Below are 22,601 nucleotides of genomic sequence, written 5' to 3'. Positions count from 1 at the left end.
ATTTTCGCGTTGTGCTCCTCACCTTGGTTTCTGAATGTCCTGCTTCTCCTCCAGTGTGGACTGACTGCTTTGAGCACTGGTTGCAAACAGTAGCTGTAGCATCTGTAGTGTTCTAACAGACTTGTACCAGAATTAGCATCTAATGTGAGTGGCACTTCCATTAATCCCTGACGGGACAATGCATTATGCTGCCTTGACAAGTGGGTGAAGATAAAGCACCATCTGTCTCAGACTGGGCATCTATTGAACAATTGCAACTGCACACAATGCTCCTTGTTGTGGACACATGTTAAAGGCACCTTTATCAGTTACAAAACAGAGCCATTTTAATTGGCACAGAAAGGTTTTGGGAAAGAGCACTGCTAGAAAATCCCAGACTTCAAAAGAAAAAATACCCAAAGCCTCTTTCAGATTTTAAAAGGTTGGTGTCTTTGTTCTTGGTACAGATAGTTAGGAAATAGATAACTAAAGAGTGAAATCCATCTTTTTCTTTTTTCTTTTTTTTTTTTTTTTGGATTAACAGAAGGAGTAGACAAAACCCCTAACCCTCAAATGCTCTAACTGATTGACAAAATGATACAAGCCAAGTAAATCCTAAAGCATACTAGTTTAGACAGGGCAGTGATGACTCTGAAGAATGACCTTTTCGGTGAGGTAGGCCCTAGTGCAGTTACCTGCCCTGCAGCCTTGGAAGTCAATGGTCTTCTTTGGGTGTTGGGGTTAAATGAGACTCAACAACGGGCAAGTGTCAGGCGCACAGAAGACTTGGTGGATGTCATGAGGGACGGCCAGGCAAGTCATCTCATAGGGGAGGTACCACCTGCTGTATTTTCACTGCATAAAAAGTCCTGGTCATATGTTCAGGAGGTCTGACACTGCTGGAGGTTATTGCATCCCTTGTTTCTGGAACAGGTAGGGTACTGTGATGGGAATGCAGATTTCTAATACATTGCATTGCCACTACACAGTCATTGTCTGGTTATCATTAGGTGAATAGTTGAGGTTTGCCAAACTCTTCATTCACCCAGCACCCTTCAGAGCTGCACTGTACTTTGTGGGCACACAGGGTCATGCCCTGCTCCCTCCTATTTACAGCCACCCTGCAGAAATCTGCATTAAAAAATCATATATTTAGCTTCATCTGGCCAAAGTTGGGTTCTCTCTACTGTTCTTTGTTTACCTTGTATGTTTGAGGTGGTTCTTCATCATCATGTGAGCAATTGAGGGAAATGGCCTTAAAAAGAGTACAATGAGTTCTATTTCCATTTCAAGTATTCTGAAAAAAACCCAGCAAACTCTTGCATGTTGCTATTAATGGTGTAGGGATATTGACGTGTTATTCATGTCATGGCAACTTGAAGCTGATGCTGTTCAATATTGTGTGTCTAACTTGAAACAGAGGAAACTTGCCTTTGATGGATTTACTCAGTTTTAAGTAGCTGTACTAATGCACTTCAAGTAGCAGTCAACCAGAGCTTAATCCTTATGCATCTGAGTTGCATTCTGAATGGGAAACAGGAGGTTTCAAATATTTATGCCACTGCTCTCTTACTCATTTCTCTATAAACTAATGAAACTGGGCTTTTTGCCTTGTTTTCTTCCAGCAGACATGTTTTTGCTGCATAAGCATAATTTCTGTAATTTGAGGTTAGTGGTTTTGGTGGGTTTTTTGTGTGATGGATTCAAAATTCATGAGGGAATAGGGGACAACTGAGAAATTAATACAAAAGGGAGATATATTCAATGGAGCAATTTTGAAGACGGTTAGTTATTACAAAGTAATAATATTATGCAAGAGATTAAGATAAAGGATGGGTTTTCTGCTTGAAAAGACGAATAGCGACACTCAAAGGTCTTTCAGATCCTTCCAGATGCTGGCTCCATGTCATGGAATCACTCCATGACTTGGAGTCATCCAGCCTGGATATCCTACACCTCGGAGGGATTTGTGTAGAGCCAGGAGAGCATTAGAAGTGAGTTTATAATGGTGACTTCTACATTAGTCTCTATTAGGAAAAAAGTTTCCACAGGGATTGCTTGGCATGGGTGCAAACTGGAAGTTTTAGGTGGGACGTGTAATTCTGTCTCTGGATATCCCTCTGAAAAAGAGAGAGCTGCTATCAGAATTGTAAGGAAGGGATGGATCAAGTGTGTGCATGGAAGGCAGTGGTGGCTCCATGCCATACAGGAAAATGCTTTGCTATGCACTATCCACTCCTGCCTTGGAGGCAGAATGTCCTGTACACTGTGGTATTTACTCTGGTGCCGTCTGCTCCACTAAAGAGAGGAAATCTAAACACATGCAAGGAGGAAGAGGGTTGCAGGAGTCCCAGAAAATAGCACAAGAAGCAATAACACTTCTGGAACCTCCAATAGATGAGATTTCCTGTTGCACATGGTGGCCCTTGGAAACGCAGACTACACTCTCTCAGCCTCCTTTCTTCATTCTGGAGCCACTCTCCACTAATCTTGATAGTCAGAGTCTGCAAAGGGATGTTCTCCTCTAGAGTTTTGAAACAATCTGCCATACTGATTAATAGGATGAGCAGGATGCTGCAGATGAATCCAACCATCTCAGTGCTGGTAGAATTAAAAAAATAAAGATAAAAAATGAATGGCTATTTTGTACACCAGATGCTTTCAAAAGAGAGAGAAGGGATGCTGTGCTCTTCATGGTGATGTTGCAGCTGTTTACCCAGCAACAAACTGAGATGTCTTGGAATGCTTCCTCTGGACAAATTAAAGAGTGTATGGGAGGGGTTGGAGGGAGGCTCCCGACTATAGGTATTTATTTTGATTAATTAGCCCCTGTGGGAAGAAAGCCCTCCTGGATAGTGTTTTGAAAGTGACTGTGCCCAGCTGAGCCAATGATGCCTTGGGGATCTGCTCTGGGTTTGTTCATTTCCTTCTCAGATCAGCAGAGGCTGGTATTGATGCAGACCCAGGGTACCCCTGTATTATGATCCAGTTTCAAGGTTCTTAGAAATGTCTCTGCCCGAATTAAGGTGCAAACAAGATCATATACCAGTGACAATAGTAAGGGTTTTATTTGATGGTCAATATGAGAGAGAGAGAGAGAAAGAAAGAAGTAGAAAATAGGTAGGGGAGGTGGACAGAAAGAGTGACAGGGACAGAATAAGGAAAATATCACCACTCCGTGGATCCCAATGTTGTTCGTTGATCCTCTCCAGCTGGTCTCTTGGTGGTGAAGGTCCCCCAGAAGGCACAGAGTCCCATGGGTGTACATGCTCAGGCTGGGTAATGTCCAGCCATGTCCCCCTGGGGTGGGGGTCAGTCTCTCACAGCAGACTCTGGGTCTCTTGCACCACGTGCAGCCCTGTGGGGCTGAGCCTCTCACGGGAAAGTCCCGTGGATGTGGCCTGTGGGGGTGGGGGGTCCCCACCCAAAACCTCCTCCTCCCCCCTCGCTTGGGGGGAGTCTGTGTAAACCTGGCTTCTGTGAGCTGTGCTCTCACCCCAAACTCAGTTGGAGGCTTTGGCCTATTGTGGATGCATACCTTTCCCTCAGCCTGAGGTGATTGAACATTCCTTTTATCTAATCAGCAGTTCGACTTATAGTCCAAAGTTCTTCAAGGAGGTTTCTGTGGCTGCAGCTTCTTTAAAACTTTATATCAATGTTTGAGGCATGAACTGTTTCAGCCTCTGACACCCTGGCAAGAGAAAGCACTCTGTGAAAGCACATGTCTAGGGCTGAGGGAGGTCCTTTCTGGACAAAACCCTTAAAAGGTGCCTACACCCCACCTCTTATCATATCCAAGCAGCCTGAGGGGTCAGTAGACAGCTGAGAGGGAGATGTCTGGCAGATGTGGGCATCTGAATCAGTAATAGATAAAGCAGAAAAACATTTATTTCACGATGGCCACTGCCATTATCCTTTTTCCCCTCTGGAGGAAGTACGAGCAAGGAATATGTTATCTCAATCTGAGCACTTGTTTTCAAGCAGAAGCTCTGGGTAACCCTGCAACCAACTTTGCTTCTTGGTTTTTTTCTGATGGGATTGTTCATGGTCAGATAAGAGTGGCGATCACTTCACCCACTGAAGAACCTGCATAGAAAAAATATTCTAGAACTGACTTTTGGATGATTTAGTCTTCCTGTGAAGCCCCAGCTTGTTGAGGAAGAGTAACTTAGCTATTGCCAGGCAAAGGCACTGCAGCCAGTGTTACAGTGGCAAAAACCTTAAGGGAGTGTGCTAAGAGTGCCTGTGATTGGAATGATCTACAAAGTCGGGGAAGAGGGAGGAACAGTGTGGCCCACAATGCTTCTTTTTTGCTGTCCTACTTATTTTTAAATTAAAAATAAACCACTGCTTAATTATTTTACCTAGAATTCTCCTTCTGCCAAGGTAGTGCCACTCTATTGATAAAACTGCTGCATTAGTCAGCCAAAGTCTTCCCTGCCTTGTGTTCTCACTTCATCAGAGACATTTTCTTCCACTGCATCACTCCTGAGAATGACATTAATTGTTGTCTTGGCTGAAAAATAAAAATGGTGGAAGGGAAAACGAAGGCAAAAAAGAGATGATGTGAGCCAGATGGTTCTGTGACGGTTCTTTGGGGTTCTGAACTATTTACAAAGGCAGTCCTTTTTTTTTTCTTACAATCCTTTCCTTTTGTAAGTCTGAGTTAAACGATCTTGTAGCAAAAGTTCAATACTAGGGTCTGAATACTTCCACTCCTAACTATCAACTACACTCTCAGCTCTGCACCAGTGCCACATAAACAATTCAGGTTGGACTCTAATTGGCATCAAAGTAGCTTTAAACTGAGTCTGAGTGAAAATGGGGCTTTAAAGGCAGCTTGAGTGTAATTTACATCTGCTTGAAAGCCTCTTTATCCTTCCAGAGTTGTATGAAGGGACTTCTGTGTAAGTGAGAATTTAGCCTTTCTTTCCCTTCAGTATGCATGTGTGGCTAATTTTACTTTTTTTCCCCCTCCTTCTCTCCTACCAGTGTTTTGGTGCTGTTGTTTGAATTTAAAATTCTTAAAACGTAAACGCTCATAATGCAAATTTATAGCCACCTGAGTAATGATTGATTTTTTTACACGTTAATATTTTTTCTTATTCACAAGTTAGGCCAACAGGTGCAATCAAAACTGTGTCAGTTCTCCAAATCTGCATGGGATGCAGTGCTTTTGTAACTAAAGGACAACCCTCAAATATTTAGAAGGGTTTTCTACCTCCTTTGTGCAATCCTAGAAATAGATGTTATTGAGGCATGACTTATTCAGAGGGCCAGCAGACTTCAAAAGTGTCTCTCTCAAACCACAAGAGAATGTGTGCTTATGCACATTTTCCTGTACAGATGAAATAGTTCAAGATACTGTGTGAAGGCCTTTGCAATATCCCTCTTGTTGAACAGCCATCAGATGTGTGTGTCTGGCTGCTGCTCAGCTGATGTGCTTCTGAGCTCTTGGTTGCAGCACGTTGCTGCCCTGACAGTTTTCTTGGTCTCTTGGGAGCACTTTGAGCTCTCAGGCTCTTTATTCATTTGTCTTGCATGGAAATAGTGCCTGCAGCAGAGCTGTTGTGAGTTACCTAGACTGGTGCCATTGCCTTCAGGTTCCACAAGAAGCCCAAGACTTTTACAAATCTGAAAGCCTGTGGAGAACCCTTGTTTAACACCTGTTTGTTTAGGGCAGTGGCAGCAAACAGATACATTTTGGAAAAAAATTAAAAATTAATGAGTCTTTGCTTTATTTAGCACAAGAGATACTATGATCTAGGCAGGAAACCTCTAAACTGCATGTATTTTTTGTTGTCATATTTCCACCATGCTTCTTATGCAGTCTTTGGGCTGAGGTAGAAATCCTCTAGCAAGTTCAGGAACCTTTTTCCATTCCCATACAGCTGCTTCAAGTGTAGACCACCAGATGCTTTCTTATGGTTGATTTTGGATTAGAAAGATATATCATAGGGATAGACTTCCTGAAATGGCTAATGAGAGACTTTTGCTTCTTTAGAAGTTAAAATTACATTTATAATTTTCAGGCTTACAGGCAATCAACTTCCTCATCAAAATGCCCCTTGTTTAGTTATAATGCAGCCTCTTCCTGAGCACTGAAACCTGTGGCTGATTCTCATGGTCTGTTAGCTGTCTGTTGCTGAAGATGTTTCATTTTCATTGCTCAGCACCAAACTTTAAAAACGGTGCAAGAACATTCTTCTGTCAGATTCCTCCTCAGTACATGGGCTGTGTTTGCTGGATGCTCTCATGAAAAAGGACATTTTGTTCAGCCTGAAGAAGAGACGAGGCTCCAGGGAGACCTTATTGTGACACTTCAGTACTTGGAAGGGGTTTACAAAACAGGTGGGGACGGATGTTTTAGCAGGGCCTGTTGTGCTAGGACAAAGGCTAGTGGCTTTAAACTAAAAGAGGGTTGATATAAGAAATAAGTTTTTTTCAGTGAGGGTGGTAAAACACTGGCACAGGTTGCCCACAGAGGTGGTGGATGCCCCATCCATGGATACATTTAAGGTCAGGTTGGATAGGGCTCTGAGCACCCTGATGTAGTTGAATATGTCCCTCCTTATTGCAGGGTGGTTGGACTAGATATACTTTAAATGTCCTTTCCAACTTGAACAATTCTATGATTCTGTGATTTTTTTCTTCTTTCCTGAACACATCTTACTCTATGCACAAGTATAAGAAAAAAGTCAGTCCTTAAAGGTGTGTGATAGGACCAAATGCTCTTGTCCTTTTCTTGGCTGAAGGAGTGCACTGTTAAAATAATAAGCTCCAAAGAGGGTGAGTATCCCATAATAGGGGCTTGATGCAGCTTTTTGCCCAAGCAGTTAGCTTGTATTTGGGGAATTTTGTCTCATTCTATCAGGAGAAAAATTTGGTTCTAACAGTCAGATAATTGTTTGATGTAAAGCATTTTTTCAGTGAATACAGAAGAAGTGATTTAACCATTTATTTCTGGATTTTTTGGTTTTTTTTTGCCAGCAACCATAAGATCCCTTAACCTGCAAGGCTTAATTTCTGTTTAATTTTTTCATAGTCTTCAGTAGTCACTTCCACTACTTGCAGGTGCATAAAATATGTGAAGAAGAATTTAATTGCTCCTTTCACTCAGCTTATCATCAAAGGAAAATATTTAAGCATCATCAGCTTTGGTGAGACTTGAGATTGTCTGTAGATCAAAGACCTGTGAGCTCACAGTCATTCCAACAAAGTGTTATTAATTTTGTAATTTAACTTCTCAGTTATGTAGACAGTTTGGCATGTGTATGTTATAGGTGGTTTCGGGTTTTTTTCTGTAACTTTAAAAGCAGATAAAATGTTAGAAGGAGGTAAAGTTTTTGTAAAAGCTCAAGTGCAGAGATTTGCAACTTCTCTTCATGGAGCCCTAAAATTGTTCTATGGGACTGGCAGGCCTCTCAGAAATACCAAGTGAATTCACTGCTCTGTATCTTAGGTGCCTGTTTCTCATAGTCCTCTCAGAAGGGAAGTAATCCACGAACCAAATCCCTGTGGTACCCCCCACCCCTTTTATCTGCAGGTCAAGGCTGAAGATCATGGCTAGAGTAGAAAAAAGTCAGTTCGGTACATTTCTGGGTAAGTTATATTACTGTGAGTTTGTCATAAAGCTTTTATGAGCAAATTGTTGTTTACAGAGAAAAGAGTGCATTTCTGAATGATAATCTGTATGGACTCCAGTAATTTGAAAGCCCAGCTTTTTGAGTGATTGATATAGAAGTTATTATTGATTTCTGTAAAAGTAGTGAAAAATAAACCCCAAGGGCTTCTTTTATTATCACTTCTGTAATGCTGATCTTTAATAGCTCAGAAGACTCCAACTGTGTAAAAGCACTCTTCTAATCAGGGTCAGCTTTTAACTTCTCAATGTGTAAAGCAGTAATTACTTTAAATTTCTGACTCTATGAATTACACAAGGTCTAAAACAGCAATAAAGGGTTGGAAATGTTCTGGAAGTTAAGGATAGTCCAAGTTTAGTAACTGTCAAAAATCTGATGAAGTCACCTTCTCCTATAGTTTCTTCTTCATTATCAGCTCTACAAGGTTTAAACAAGGCAGCATTTTATGTGGTATTCCTTAAGAGTTCCCCTGAGCACTCTAGTAGGAGATGGTGGTGAACACTGTGATTCAAATTCTGGAAGCCCCACACCAAAGCTCTTATATTTTTTATTAGGTGCCTCCAACCAGTAAGAAGCATCCAGCACTGAAATGCTGATGGCGTATCAACTCTCAGTGCTGAGTCAGTGTCTTAGAAAGGGCTGGACAGATGCAGGCATTGTCTGTTAAATGAGGTTTCCACAAGGAGCTGATCACTTCAGATTATCAACTGTCATACTGTGTCTTTTGAAAGAGCTAAAGGTTTTATGAGCCTCAATTCTGCTTGAGATTAGAGAATCACAGAATGGTTTGGGTTGGAAGAAACCGTAAAGAACACCTAGTTCCAGCTCCCCTGCCGTGGGCGGGAATGCCACACCCACTAGATCAGGTTGGTCAAAGCACCCTGCTCCAACCAGGTCTTGAGTTATGGTAGCTGAATTTTGTGATAATTTCCTATGTGCTTTAATATTCTCATACTCTGATTAGATGCATTGATACCCTGGTATTTTTTTAACTCATGGTAGGATGCATTATTGCAAATAATACTCTGCTCCCACACTGCATTTCATTCATAGGTTTATAATTGCCTGCATTTTAATCATGAATGTGACAACTCCTTGGTGTGGTATATATACTTCATAACATAGTTTTAAGTAATTCTGATCCCTTCAGTCACAATTTTTAGAACTTTACTGAAAAATCGCTTGTAAATGTTGAAAACTTCAAAATTGCTGTACATTTTAATCAGCATTCCCTGTGGCTTAGTTGGTACAGAATTAGTGGGTTCAAATATGGCATTGAAAGGGTCAGATCAGGTGTGCAATCTGACTGATAAAATCTGAAGGATATTTATGCTTTACAAATAACTTTTACTCAAGTAAAAAGACACATTACCCCTGTACTGCTGACAGTGGCAGGCTGTAGAACTACCTTGTTCTTTGAGATTCTTTCCAGTGCAGACCAACTCCTCTTACTGACTCACTAATCATTATTCAACTAACTTACTAAATATCTTCCGTGTCAACCTACTTTAAGCAAAGAACTTTGTGATCCTGAGATGTTACTTACATGGGTTTACAAGAATCTTTTTCTTCATGTTCTTTCTGAAAGTGTTTTAGCAGCAAAGTTTCTGGTGTGATAGTAACCTGGCGATGAGCCCTGCGTCTGTCCTTGGTGTTAAGCTGATCAGCAGCTTTAGGATTAGGAGAAAATTTTTCTGCAGGGCATACCAGGAAGGGGGTAGTTGTTTGAGGTTTTTCCTTGCTTGTGATGCTTCTGAAGATTTTCATGGCTTTTGAAGTGAGCGAGGTGATAGCGATGACTTCTGATTCTCTCCTGCTCTATTCTTCTGATGTGCTGCAGCCACTTGCTAGCCCTCACATTTATGAGACATTCTCATTCTGCACCTGTATGGTATATGAAGAACTAAAATTTCCAATACCATGAGCATTGCCTGGTGCTAGGAGTATCACACCTTGGAAAACCTTAAAAGAAGACCTCCTGTTTTGCCCTCGTTTGGTTGTCATTCCTGGAGGTGATCAGACATGTCTCCTGGAATCATGCCATTCTGAAGGATCCCCTCTCTGTCTTAGTTTGATTCTTAATTTAGCTGCTGCAAGTTGGAGGTCATTTTCCCTAGAGCTCCTTTAGTCTGTGGAGTACAACATGAACTGATGCAGGGAAAACCAGGTTATTGTCTATGGAGAGTTATTTTCTCTTCTGACCATCCAAGCAACCCTGTGAGACCTCTCAGGCATCCTGCAGCCTCTGAAGTTACTGAGTGTGAATACTTCACCCCTTCTTTATCTGATGCCCAGTGTTTAATGACCGATTTTGCAGCACTGTTTTAATGGTGCTGGGTTCACATGCAGAGCCAGAAAGCAATTGTTATTTCATAAGTTAATTTTGTCTGGAAAACAAAAATGTTTGTTGTAACTCAGTGACATTAATGTATCTTTTTAGAATATGAAATAAAACTAGTTGTTTCCAATGGGAGCAATGGATACCAAAATAGAAATTAGATGAGTGATATATGCCCTAGGAAAAGTAATGTTTTCAGCATGTGTGTACTAGTAGTTGTTTATCCTGTGTCTCAAGCTGCATTAGTTTGCAGCATTACCACAATTCAATTAGCAGCCTTTTCAACATGGTTTTTTTTTCTGTTGGTTCATTATCCACTTGTATCTGCTCAATAATAATTTATAAGTCAGGTATGTGTGTGAGGGGGTTTGTTTTGGAGTGAGTGTTTTTTTGGTGTTTGTTTTGGTAGTCATTTTTTTTGTGTTTGCTGGCAGGCCTGGGTGGGGTTTTTGGTGGTTTTTTGTTTTGGTTGGTTGGTTGGCTTTTTGTTTTGCTTTGTTTGTTTTTGTTTTATGAAGATTATTTTCTAAGTTGGGTAGTTAGTCTCATCATCTCATCTCAAAATCCATCCAGTGGAAATCAGAAGTTGCTAGTCCCTCGCAGCTCTTCCACAGATCACCTGCATTTGTGGCTGTCCACATCCTACCAGGTAACTAGGTAACTGGTTTTGTCAAGATCCATCGGCCTGGCCAGGGACTGACACATTTGCAGGCAGTTTCAGCTGAGATCTCAGTGATGCAGCAGGGACTCTCTGCAGGGGTGAACCAGTGGAGAGGGTTGAACTTTGCTTAGGAGGCAGCCTGGGGACCGAGTGCTTCCTCAAAATATGGACAGAGAATTCCAGTCACCAGTTTTGCCAAACTGTCACCTTACACCAGCAATAAAGCTACTTGCTAAATAAATATAAAAGGTAATAAACCACTTTTATTCGTAATGAGAAATGCTTTTCTTAGGAGAAATTGAGAAAATAATGACTTCATTAAAATGTTAATTAAATCAAGTAATTTTTAAGACATCTTTAAGACCTGAATGTATATTATATATGACAAAACAGTGGCATAGTTCATTTTATGTATTACACCATCAGTGCAGTGTTGCTTAGAAGAAATAAAACAATTCTCACTTTAATGTTTCTAATTTTAAGCTAGCCTGGCATTACATGTTAACAGAACTTTTCTCCAACTTCTCAGTCTGCTCTCTCTTGTCAATGCCATCTGCTTGCTTGCTTCACCACCTCTTTAACAACCAGGTGGTTTTTGCCATCTTCACCCTCCTCCTCAATATGCCCAGCAGTCCCATTTGGGTTTATGGGGTTAGTGTGCTAAGCAATATTTGTATATTTATGTAAACATGTTCCTGATTCTAAAGAACCTTGCTCCATTTCTAGCTCAACAGCTTCTAAATATTCCTGCATCAGGACATACAGCTCTGAATTATTTTACTGTAGTCTAATCTCTTGTTATGCCAACTTGTTTTGTTGACCTGTAATGTATTCATTTATCCAATAGGTTCTACTGTAGCAAAGCACTTAATTTAAAGAGTGCAGGTAGACTTGGTGTGAAAAGAATGTAATTAGCTCAAAGCTAAGCACTTGCCTAAATGCTTTGCTGGATTTGAGGCTTAGGAAAGAGATGAAAAGATTGGTCTAATTATGTTGAATTTGTTTTAGAGCTGCTTTATCCTAATAGCCTTATCACCAGACCATCTTCTGGTTATGGATATTCAGCATAGAAGATTTTTCACATCTTGTCAGGCTTTTCATAGAATCATACCTGTCTCTCCTGTTTTTTTGAACTGTAATCTTAAGCGTGGCCTGCATAAGAAAATGCATCACTGCCTCTTAGGAAAGTGACTTCAGGGAATCCATGTCTTAAAAAATTGGATGTAGAAGGCAATGAAAAACTCATGTCACCAGTTCATTTGATTTTCATGTGCAAGGAGTGCAAAATATTTATACAATTCAGACTGCGGTAGATTAAAGAATAAAGACGTCAATGAGACCAGATTGATGAAAAAAAGAGGGAAATAGATAAAGCAAATTACATGAGTTAAATTTCTGCTCTGCTATTAATTTGGGCTGAGCAATTGTTTGAACCCTTGGGAGAAAAAAAGAAGGATATAAGCCACTGAAAATAAAAACTGAAGATTGTTCTAGCTCTTACCTGCTGGTGTTTGCCTTCTTCAGTTCCTAAAATCTGTGTCCTCACTTTCACAGATGCCAGAGGGATTTTTAGGATTTAGCTTAACTCATGAGCACTGAAAAACTGCCCTAAATCTAAAGTTGCAAGAATTGCTGCTACTGCTTCCTGAAGACAGGACTTAGCTGGACTGGGTTTCTGCTTTTCCCACTGCTACATGGCCAGGGCATCAGGCATTACTGAGACCAGAAAGCCACATAGCCACAGGTGTTTTCAAAGAAAGGGACACTTGTTGAGTTGCCTTTGAATATCCTTCCTCTTCTGCAGTGTTAAGCTTGGATGTCTTGTCATTTCTGAAGGCGTAACAAGCTCATCATGGAATTCCCACTGTGCAGTTTCCTGTGTGTTATTTTTCAGAGGCAAGGCCATACTGTGGTTCTCTTTCCCCCCTTGTTCCTGCTTCCGTGAGCTTTTGGCATCTTTATCAAGGATGGCACTTGAGCAAATGCTTAATTTGATTGCACTGCCTAGATGCAAAGGTAGAAATGGGCTTAGACACTCTTGAAAAAGTATGAGTTGAGGCAGGTGTTTAATGCTTTCTAAGATGCAGACCACATACGTGCTGTCTCAGATTATTCATCATTGTTTTTTACAATATATATCATGATAGGGAGAAGGGGGAGGAAAGAAGGAGATAGCCACATAGTGGTATGTTTGTAACAGCTTCTCTGGGCAATAGAGAGTACCAGGCTTTTGCCTTCCTTCTGTTTTTTAACAGGCTCAGGGCAGACAGAAGTGGGTGGGGAGAAGCTCCCAGCTGTTTGCAGCTCTGTCCTGCCTTGTTGTGAGCCCTTATCCTCTTTTTTGCTTTTTCCTTCTATGTCTGTTTAAAATACAAAGGCTGATAAGGTGAGGGCTGGCTCTTGCTCTGTGTTTGACCCTGCCTGCCAAACCCAGGGGACTTGCTCCCTGCTGGCATCTAATAACGTTTTTGTAACACAAGTAATTGTGAAGAAATTTCTCTCTTGTCACTTAATCATCTACAATTTGGGGTTCTCAGTGTATTGGGGACTGACTGACCACTCCACCATTGGTATGGCAAAGTCTGACAGGTCTGAAGACGCTTTCAGGTTCTCTGTGTGGATAACACTGATATCTTCAGTGCTGGTTCAGGTGCTGGAGACTCGACCTTGTCCATCTTGTGGACACTGTTGAGAGGTCTCAGAAGTATTTCAAGTGAAAAATTCAGACAGAAGCCTGCAGTTCCAGGTCAGCATTGGAAATGATGGCTTGATGTCCATACAGCTTTCATCACCATGGGTTGTCTTCTGCCTTTCCAATGTGTGTCAGTGCAGGGTTTGCACTGGTTTTAGTAGCACATGAGAGTGCAAGTGGACTGGGGGATGTCAGTCTTAACTTGCACGTGCTGTGAGCTATGTCCTCAGCTGTGAGGCTGTATGCATAATGCTTTCTGCCTGACATCAGTTTTCTTTTTGCCTTTTGCAGCACTTTTACAGGCAGTCATATCTGGTGATCTACTGAAGGTAAGTGCAGAGCACTGAATGTCCACTTATTCACAGTTTTTTGCTGGTCAGATATACTGTAAATTTTATCACACCTCTGCTCAAAACATAAATAGGCGGCTGTAGGGACTGCTGGCAAGGGCCATTTTACAGCCTTTCCAGGAAACCCTGAATACTAGGGGAACACATCATTTAGGTGAGGTGTGAAATTTGTGTGAATAGGATCTGGTGTTAGACAGCACCTTTTTGCCCAGGATTCAGAGCCCACTGCACAGAGCAATGTGCCAGTTGCTAACAGGGAAATTACTATATTGGCAGCATTGAACAGCAGGGTAGTTCTGACACAGCCTTACATACAAAAGGATATTTTACACCAGTGAGGTTGGTGGCCAAGTCCCCGAGTGCTAGCTTTTTCAAAGTCTACCTAGGCAACCACCAGACCAGGTAGGACAAACCTCAGCTGGTTGTTCTATCACCTGATGGATGTCTCAAAACATGAAGTGCCTTGGTATAATTGGTTTGGGAGAAAAAAACACTCATGCAAAATTTTTTGTGCCCATGACTGAAGTCCCGCATCAGAGAGCTATTCAGGCTGCATGTCTCAGTAGCCAAGTCAGGATCTGAGAACATGCCCTCAAATTTGGATGAGGACTGTGATTAATGATTGCAATTTTATCTGTGAGAAGCCAGCTTGGAGCCATTTGTAAAAATTACAGTGCTGTTAGGCCAACTTTTTGCCTGCAGGTGCCCCTTCTATACCACTGCCTCAGCACTTGTGCCTGCAGCATCTAGGGAGCAGTCCTTCAATTAGTCATAAAAATATTGTCTTCTTTCCACTTCTTGAAAACCTTTTTCCTGAGCTGGCTTTGATGGGGAAACTCCTTGCCCTTCCTCAGATGTGCTGCACCATAAATGAGTCCTCAGTGTTGCAATTCTCTCCTTTTTCTGCAGTGATCTGCACTGCAAATCCCACTCTCCCTCCCCCAAAGTTTGCAGCATTTCTGAGACCTGGCTGGTTGTTATTCCCCTCTCATTCTTACCCCTCCTATGCTTCCTCCTCGGCCAGCCCTGAACAGGGGGCACAGTGAGAAGGGAGGTCCGTGACAGTCACCTCACCTCCTTGTGGAATTTTGAGTTGGAATTTTCTGATTTAGTCAGAAAATCTTCAGCTCCTGAGCTAAGGAAAAATTTGAGTCTTCAGTAAAGAAGCCAGAATTTTGTATCAAGTACATATATTTTAATATATCCCAGCAGTTTCACCAGATGTGGTTTGCAAGCATTGCTAGCAAACAATAAATCATCACCAGTAGAGTAGCAATGTCTCATTGTTTAGGAAATACAGACTGTTCTCTTTAACCCATATAATTGTCAATACTTCTGGTTTCAGATGTTTTATATTAGGGCCTAAAAGCTGGTTTTAAATTTATGTCTTATTTTCTTTTGTTTCAATTTGGTACTGACTTACAATTGGAACCAGTAAAGAATTTTCTGACATACTTGTTTTTCTGCTCCTTCCCTCTTACCCTTCTGTATGTTTTTTTTTCTCTCTCTCTCTCTTTTTTTTTCCCCCCCATCCAGTTCATAGAATGTTGTAAAAAAGGAGCCAATTTGTTAATCCAAGGACCTGATCACTGCTCCTTGTTGCACCATGCTGCCAAGACTGGGAATGGAGAGATTGTGAAATACATCCTGGAGCATGGTGAGTCACAGTGGGCAAATCCACAGGGAGCTATACTTCAGCCAAGTGTCAGTCGGGCAAAACCACACCGGGCAGCTGAAAGTGGCCTCACTCATCTGTGGTCTCCCTCAGTGAAATGTCCACCTGCAGTATGTGTGAGCAGGAGGCTGGGGATGGGGTAGCAGTGATAGTGATGGCTCCAGATAAAGTGTGAAAAGAAGAATTAGAATGGCTTTTGAGGAGGATGATGTTTTCATGTTTGCATCAGCTGGGGGGCTGTGCAGACACAGTGTGACGCTCTAGTTAGAACCGCTGGAACAGAAATCTTCTGAACTGTTTTTCAACTAGAGCATATGTTGTAGAAAGCATCTAATCTCCATTAAAACATCTACAGCAGCGAAGAGCCCATACAACCACTGCTATTATTTCATCATTTAGTAACACACTGGTCAGGAATCTGCTTATTTATTTCTAGATGAATTCACCTAGCTTCCATACCAATCTTAGACTATTAAGTCTGTTAGGTTCAAGACCACCCAATAGCAAAAACTTATGATCTGAATTTTGTATTTATAGACTGTGATCATGCCATTGCCCTTTTTTCCTTTTGACTCTTCTCTTCATCAGTAGCAGGGATTGCAGGCTATGCAGCAATTTGTTTGTGTCTGAGGCAGTCACATTTAGGAGTTTCTGCCAGTTGCACCACTGTAACTTTGTTCTCTCACTGCTGGAAAGTGGCACAGTAATATAGTCACTGCTCTGCACATAGAGCTGAAGTCACAGTTATCAGCCTCCTTGATTGTAGGAAAAGTTTTCTCGTTGTGACTCTTCTCTGACCTCACTTCAAAATATCAATGGCTATTTTGGCTTCTGAATGTCAAAATATCAGCTACATTATTTAAGCAGCAGTGTTAGCACTGAACACAGAGGCTGCCCTTGGCAACTATGATGAGTGTTAGCTAATGCTCCAAGGCATTGCACAAATTGTGCAGAGAGAAGAAAAAAGCACAACTCGTAAGAAAGGAAGAAGTAACAATGCATCTCTTTGAGCTTGACTCCTAAGTTAGGTGTTAACATATAGGTGTCAGGTATTATATAGGTCCAAGTTCCTGTACTGTCAACAGCAATTTGTGTCTTAGTTCATTTGTTCTTGTGTGACAGAGGCACTTGCAGTGGCAGATGGAAGTGAAGAGGGCATCCTTAATAGCAGCAGACTGCTGGCACGACTAACTCAGAGGAGATCCTAGTCAAGGTAGTCATTGGAGCCCAGAAAGTGATTTGGGCATCAGTTACCTGTGTTCATTTAGATAAACATAAATGTCTAATGCCATTTGCCCTTGGATAGCCAGGACATTTGATTGGGTCTACAAGATAACCCACAAGGCCCAGAGGAGGCCCAACCTGCACAGATAGCCAAAGCCCAAGCAAGCATCTCTATCATTCCAAATGCATCCCAAGGCTGGTCTGTAGGTATATCAAATGACACAAAATATCTGTGTGTGGGCAACTGAACTGTGCCCCAAAATCTGACTGAGAGGGGCTGAATTTTTCTTTTACTTCTCTACGTATAGATACCTGCACATGGATAGGTCAGTGCAGTTTGCCTTATACCCAAATAATGGTTGGTTTTCTCACCAGTTCTAGCAAGCTTTACCAGTGCTGACTCTACCTCCTATTTAACTGCTCTGGATTATCTCATTAGTCACAGTGCACATACGTGCCACTGAATTCTGTAGACAGGCACAATTTTGTTTTATTTTCTTACTGCCCTGGTCTCTTTTCACACTGCACATGACCTGTGCCAATTCACTGTCATAGATGCTTTTCCAGGATTTTTATTAGACACATATACTTTAACTTAGTCACAGTCTGACCTAGTTACTGCTCTTTTGGTGAAGGTTTAAAGTGAGATAATTTAAACTGGTAAGAATGTAAGCAGGGAATCCATGGGAATTTTTGAAGTAGGTAGAGAAATGTGAGGGATTATGGACTGTTAGACAAAGACAAATCAGAAGCTTGAGCAAATGTCAGCTCAGTTAATCTCTCCCTTCTTTATCCCCAAGGATGGCAGGAAGCTTTTGCAGCTTTCCAGACATATGTCCTCTGGGCTTCTCCAAATGCATTGTTTGTTTAACGTTCTCTGGGGATCAGGGAGTGCATGGGACAATGCTCTAATAGAGTCCTCCCCTCTTCTCCCACCAAGCAATTAATGAAACTAATTTCTACCCTGGGCACTTCTCAGCCACAAATGAGCTCTCTTGCTGAATCATCATCATCATAATGTCCTTGTTTTTCTTTGCATTCTCTGGCATTTGGCATCTTCTCAGCAATTATTACTGTATACAACCTGATCCAATGCTACTAACATCTAAGGGTTTCCCTGTGTGAAACTTCTTGTTTCTGCCGATATAAACCCATAAAAATTTCATAAAAATGAGTCTTCTGTTCTGGCAATTACCTCTGCCCAGTCACACTTCCTCTCTAGTTTATCAGCTTCCCATACATGGCTGGAGATAGTCAATGCTAACAGGAATTCCACCCTCAAGCACACAGCACAGAAAATCTGTTATTAACCACACGGGGAAAAATTTTCTGAATATCTCTAAAAAACAACAGCAACAAAAGAAGACAAAACCCACTGTCCTGGGAACTTTAATTGTCTAGTTTGAAAAACAGTGGGGTGAATCCAATGTAGTGCAGGAGTGGCACCCATAAAACTAGAATTACAAAGGAAGGAAAATGATGTAGTGATGCTAAAGCTGTCCTTTGTGGAGATGGCTTTCTGCAAACATGCAGGGCACATTGATATGAAAGCTTATTCTGTGATCATGATCAAAATGATTTCAGATGTTAAGGGGAGGAAAATAACCTATCTTAAATTAGAAATAGCAGAGATGAGTCACACAGGGGGACTGCTGTGCAATGCCACCTGATAATTCACAGCGGTCCAGCACAAGCCTGGAATAGTAGCTGAAGCACCAATGTAGTAGGTGTCAGGATGTCTTTTCCTTTTAGTAGAAAGGTCAGCTTTAAAAACTTGTCTGTAGCTGAGGTAAGAAATGCTTAGCTAGAAACTGAAGGCCAAACTCAGTAAGTATCAGAATCACAGCTTTTTAGTGCTGCAGTCAGCAACTGCATCACGTCCTAATGCGCGTACATTAGAGAAGAGTTAACTGTCTGCTTGAGTAACACAGGCAGAATTGAGGAAGGCTTAAGAACCTCTGTTAGAAAAAGGGCCCCCTAAATCATCTGTATTTGGTATCAAACTTGGATTGGAATTTTTGTCTGGCAGCTGTGAAAAATGTATAATTTATAAACATTATGCAAATAATTCCATTTGCTTTGTCTTGTCTTCTGTAGACATTCAAAAGACAAGCAAGAACTGTACAGTTCATCTAGGGTATTTTAATTTTAAACAGAAGAGAGGAAAGATGCTTACCCCTGCCTTAGGAGTTTGTGGTGGGAACTTCTGATGTAACAGATGGTATGTAGGGCATCCCATCCTAAACACTTCTGTGTCCTCAAACATCAATGTCCTTGCTTCACTAGAAAGCATCCTCTGGTAAAAAAAAGATGATGCTTTCATTAATCTTAGCACTGCAAAGTCCAGAGTTAAGAGCCATCAGCGAATCTGGATTTGCATCCTGACCAGATTCAGAAGTTTCTAAGAAGGCTTTTGGAAAGCAAATTTTGTTGTGACAGAGATGTGTGTTGGGGACAAATTTGAATAGTCATCAGAAAGCAACACTGAATGAGAGTGAGTTTGTATGACACTTGTTAGTATGTCTAGATTTGCGGAGTGTTTTAGGGTAGTGGTCATTTGTGAGGGGCCTAAGCAGAAAACAATTTAGTTTTTCTAGAAGACACAAGGTATAACATAGTCTATTTTAATTTCAAGTTTACCAGATTTTACAGCAACATGACAGACAGGTAGGAAGGAATGCTCCCATAACCTGACTGGCCTCTATACTACAGTGGAAATTCTGAGCTAAAAGACACTAGCAGAAAAAAAACTACTGTTAATTTTCACATCAGGTAAAAAAGAAGAGGGTGGAGTTGGGGAAAGGCTAGAAATAGTTATGAATTTCCAGGTTATTGTTATTTTAAAAATACTACCACTTCGAAGGTAAGGATGCACATGCAGTTTTGTTCCCCAGATAACAAGCTCAATCAGGTTATTAAACAAAGAGGATTTTGACAGATAAGCATCCAGAAATGTTGATAATATCTGACATTACTGCTTAGAGTAAATACCCTTCTTCCCCAGTTCTGTGAAGGACTGACAGGACACGGGACTGGCAGGGGCTAATATCTGTGGGTCTCCTGTGGGTAGCTGTAACCACATCCATTGGAGAGGGCTATGCTGTGGGCCCAGAGGCCTTCCAAGAATGTGTAGTGCTGTATATTTTGGAAATGCCTCTGAAATATGGTCACTTAAAGTATTTTTTTTTGTTGTTGTAGTGAGCTCAGTGAAGGAGCAGCTGCTTTTGAGCGTCTCCTTCCCTTCCCTCCTCCCATACCCAGCTCAGGCTGCTTTGCCTTCTGAGAAACTGGAGAAGGGCTTTGGTGAAGCAAAAGAGGGCAAAAGGAGAGAGGGAAAAAAGTTAATAATTCTACACAGACAGTCTATGGGCAATGTTAAGGAAAGAGAGTGATCTCAGCTGGGCTTCCCCTCGGTGCGTCATGCTTTTCAGCTCTTTTCAGGCAAACTTCTCCCCCCACCCCGTCCCCCGTCCCCATCCTGCCATTCTTCAGCCCCCCAGTCTCTTTTTCCCTTTCTCTCTCTTTTTTTTCCTCCCTCCACCTCTCCACACATTTCTATCTTTTGTTTTTATTTCCCCCCCTGCTGTTTTCCTTGATAGAAGTCTCACTCATGCATTTCCCTTCCGGATTTCTATTGGGTTATTTTGTCCTCTTTCTCTCTGTGCCTTGGTCCCCTTTTCTTTCTCTGCCTCTTGTCCCAGAGTAAAACAGCCGCCTCCCCGCTGGGTCAGGATGACAGTGCCGTTAGCTTTCCCAGTGCCAGCCCTTCCCACATCTGTGCAGCTTTTGTCCCTGGGCAGAGGGGGATTTGGAATGGTCGGTTGGCAGCGCCAGGGAGACTGATATAAAAATGAGGTCCAAAAAAGAGGGGAAAGGGAATTAGGAGGAGGGCGTGAGATGGTTTAAGAGAAGCACAAGTGAAAATAAAATAAAGAAGTAAAGGGCACAGCTCAGGCTGTGAGTTGGGACATTTCAGCTTCAAAGATAGGCCAGAGAGAATGAAATTAATCAATCCTGGTACCACATTGTGCAGCTAATTATTAACCCCAGTATCTGGCCCTTATGTATGGCTCGGATGGAGTCAGGGCTCTCCCATGAAATGCTGAATTTGGGACAGTATCCAGGAGAGCACCCTTCTCACTTAGGTGGGATGTACTTGTCATCTCCTCAGGCCTGTACTCACAGACTGCCCTCACAGTCCTCAGCACTGAGCTCCTCTGTCCTAGCCCTGCTATTCCTTCCTCCTTCAGATCAGTTTTCCTTCACCCTTGGCTTCTCTCCAGACCTACTCTGCCCCAGCTTTCTTCTCCCCCTCAGGTCATATTCTTCCAACTACTCTCCATTTTACTACCTTTACTTAAATTTTAACATCTTTTTCCGCTTACCTGGGCAAGTAACTCTATGTCCCATAAAGCCAGACCTGTCACTCTGTTCCACCTTGGCAATACAACCTTCCTTGCTCCATCCATGAACAGAAATAACAGGTGGCAGTGTCTTCTCTAACACACTGCAAGCAATTCCTGCTTACCTATCAATGGGATGTGGCATTGCAGGAAGCTATGGGGAATTACCTTTATTTTCAAGAGAACATGATTTTCTCCTAGGAAATGTAAAGGACTCCTTTTCTTCATATGTGTTTTTTTAATTGTGTGTTTAGTCTCTCAGGCACTCCAACTACTCTCCATTTTACTACCTTTACTTAAATTTTAACATCTTTTTCCGCTTACCTGGGCAAGTAACTCTATGTCCCATAAAGCCAGACCTGTCACTCTGTTCCACCTTGGCAATACAACCTTCCTTGCTCCATCCATGAACAGAAATAACAGGTGGCAGTGTCTTCTCTAACACACTGCAAGCAATTCCTGCTTACCTATCAATGGGATGTGGCATTGCAGGAAGCTATGGGGAATTACCTTTATTTTCAAGAGAACATGATTTTCTCCTAGGAAATGTAAAGGACTCCTTTTCTTCATATGTGTTTTTTTAATTGTGTGTTTAGTCTCTCAGGCATTATCTTTTTTTTTGCCTCAACAAGAAGCTCTGCTTATCACCCTTTATCCTTCTTCACGCTTCTGGGAGCTCGAGGGTAATGACTGATTCTTCTTTCAGACAGGCAGGAGAGAACACACCACTGCCAAGTGTGGAGATGAGGATGTGTGGTGGTAGAGCCAGGGTGCATTAAATAACTGGCAGTGGCTACTGAGTTTGGGGAACTGTCATGACAGGTATGCAGTGGCACACAATGCCCTGTGCACTAAGGACTAAGCACCACCCTTTCTCGTGATGACAGAAGATGAAGTGAAGGAGCTGCTTGCAGCTCCAGCAGCCCCCAGTGATGCTCCATGTGTATATTGTAAAAGCAGGGAGGTAAAGACAGGCTGCTCTGATCTGTTTTGACACACACTCAGAGTGAAATGACTGTAGAGAGGTTGCGTGTAGGCCTTTGTAAGCAAGTAGTGTGAAATTCCTCAGTTCCAGGTGAGATTTGCTGTAAGCTCTTGAGGACTCTTGAATTTCAAAGTCACAGTGTGCTGAAGAGAAATATTCATGTGCAGGAAGGAAAAGTCTTGTAAATTTTCCCCGTTCCCCTTGCTGACTGCCCTATACCATCTAACACTACACTCCAGAGCAGTGAAGAGAAGAATAATATGACAGACTGCAAAGGAAAAGTTGTTGGTTTTTTTTTTTTTTTTTCAAATGCTATCCAGATCCTAGCCTCTCCCATATCACTATAATTCAGTGATGGAATTTGCTGCTATAAATATCTGCCTGTAGTGAATATCAAGGACAAAAGGACATTAACATAAATGCATTATTTTTTTCCCACTTAACAAAAATCTCTTCTGTTTTTCTTAATGTTACTTTCCTGATCATTGCTAACCAGTAGAGTACAGGATTTGCATATCAATATAAAGACTGCTGGGAATATTCCACCCTGATCTACATTTTGTATAACGCTATTAAATGGACTAGCACAGGGATGTCATTCAGGATGGAATTTGGCTAATTTCAACTTCCTAATGACATTTTCCCTCTAAT

At 41.7% G+C, this 22,601-nt stretch overlaps 1 protein-coding gene across 1 annotated transcript in view; it reads left to right on the top strand.

Moving 5' to 3' along the window:
- DGKI (diacylglycerol kinase iota) overlaps window positions 1–22,601 on the top strand; it is a 173,746-nt gene that overhangs the window by 136,567 nt on the left and 14,578 nt on the right. Inside the window, 2 exon segments of the mRNA XM_008638114.2 lie at window positions 13,605–13,642; window positions 15,200–15,320. Of these exon segments, the coding sequence (XP_008636336.2) occupies window positions 13,605–13,642; window positions 15,200–15,320 (159 nt within the window).

Source organism: Corvus brachyrhynchos, unplaced genomic scaffold (genome assembly GCF_000691975.1).
Source record: "Corvus brachyrhynchos isolate BGI_N302 unplaced genomic scaffold, ASM69197v1 scaffold27, whole genome shotgun sequence".
Taxonomy (NCBI): domain Eukaryota; kingdom Metazoa; phylum Chordata; class Aves; order Passeriformes; family Corvidae; genus Corvus; species Corvus brachyrhynchos.
This window is presented reverse-complemented; position numbering and strand designations above follow the sequence as displayed.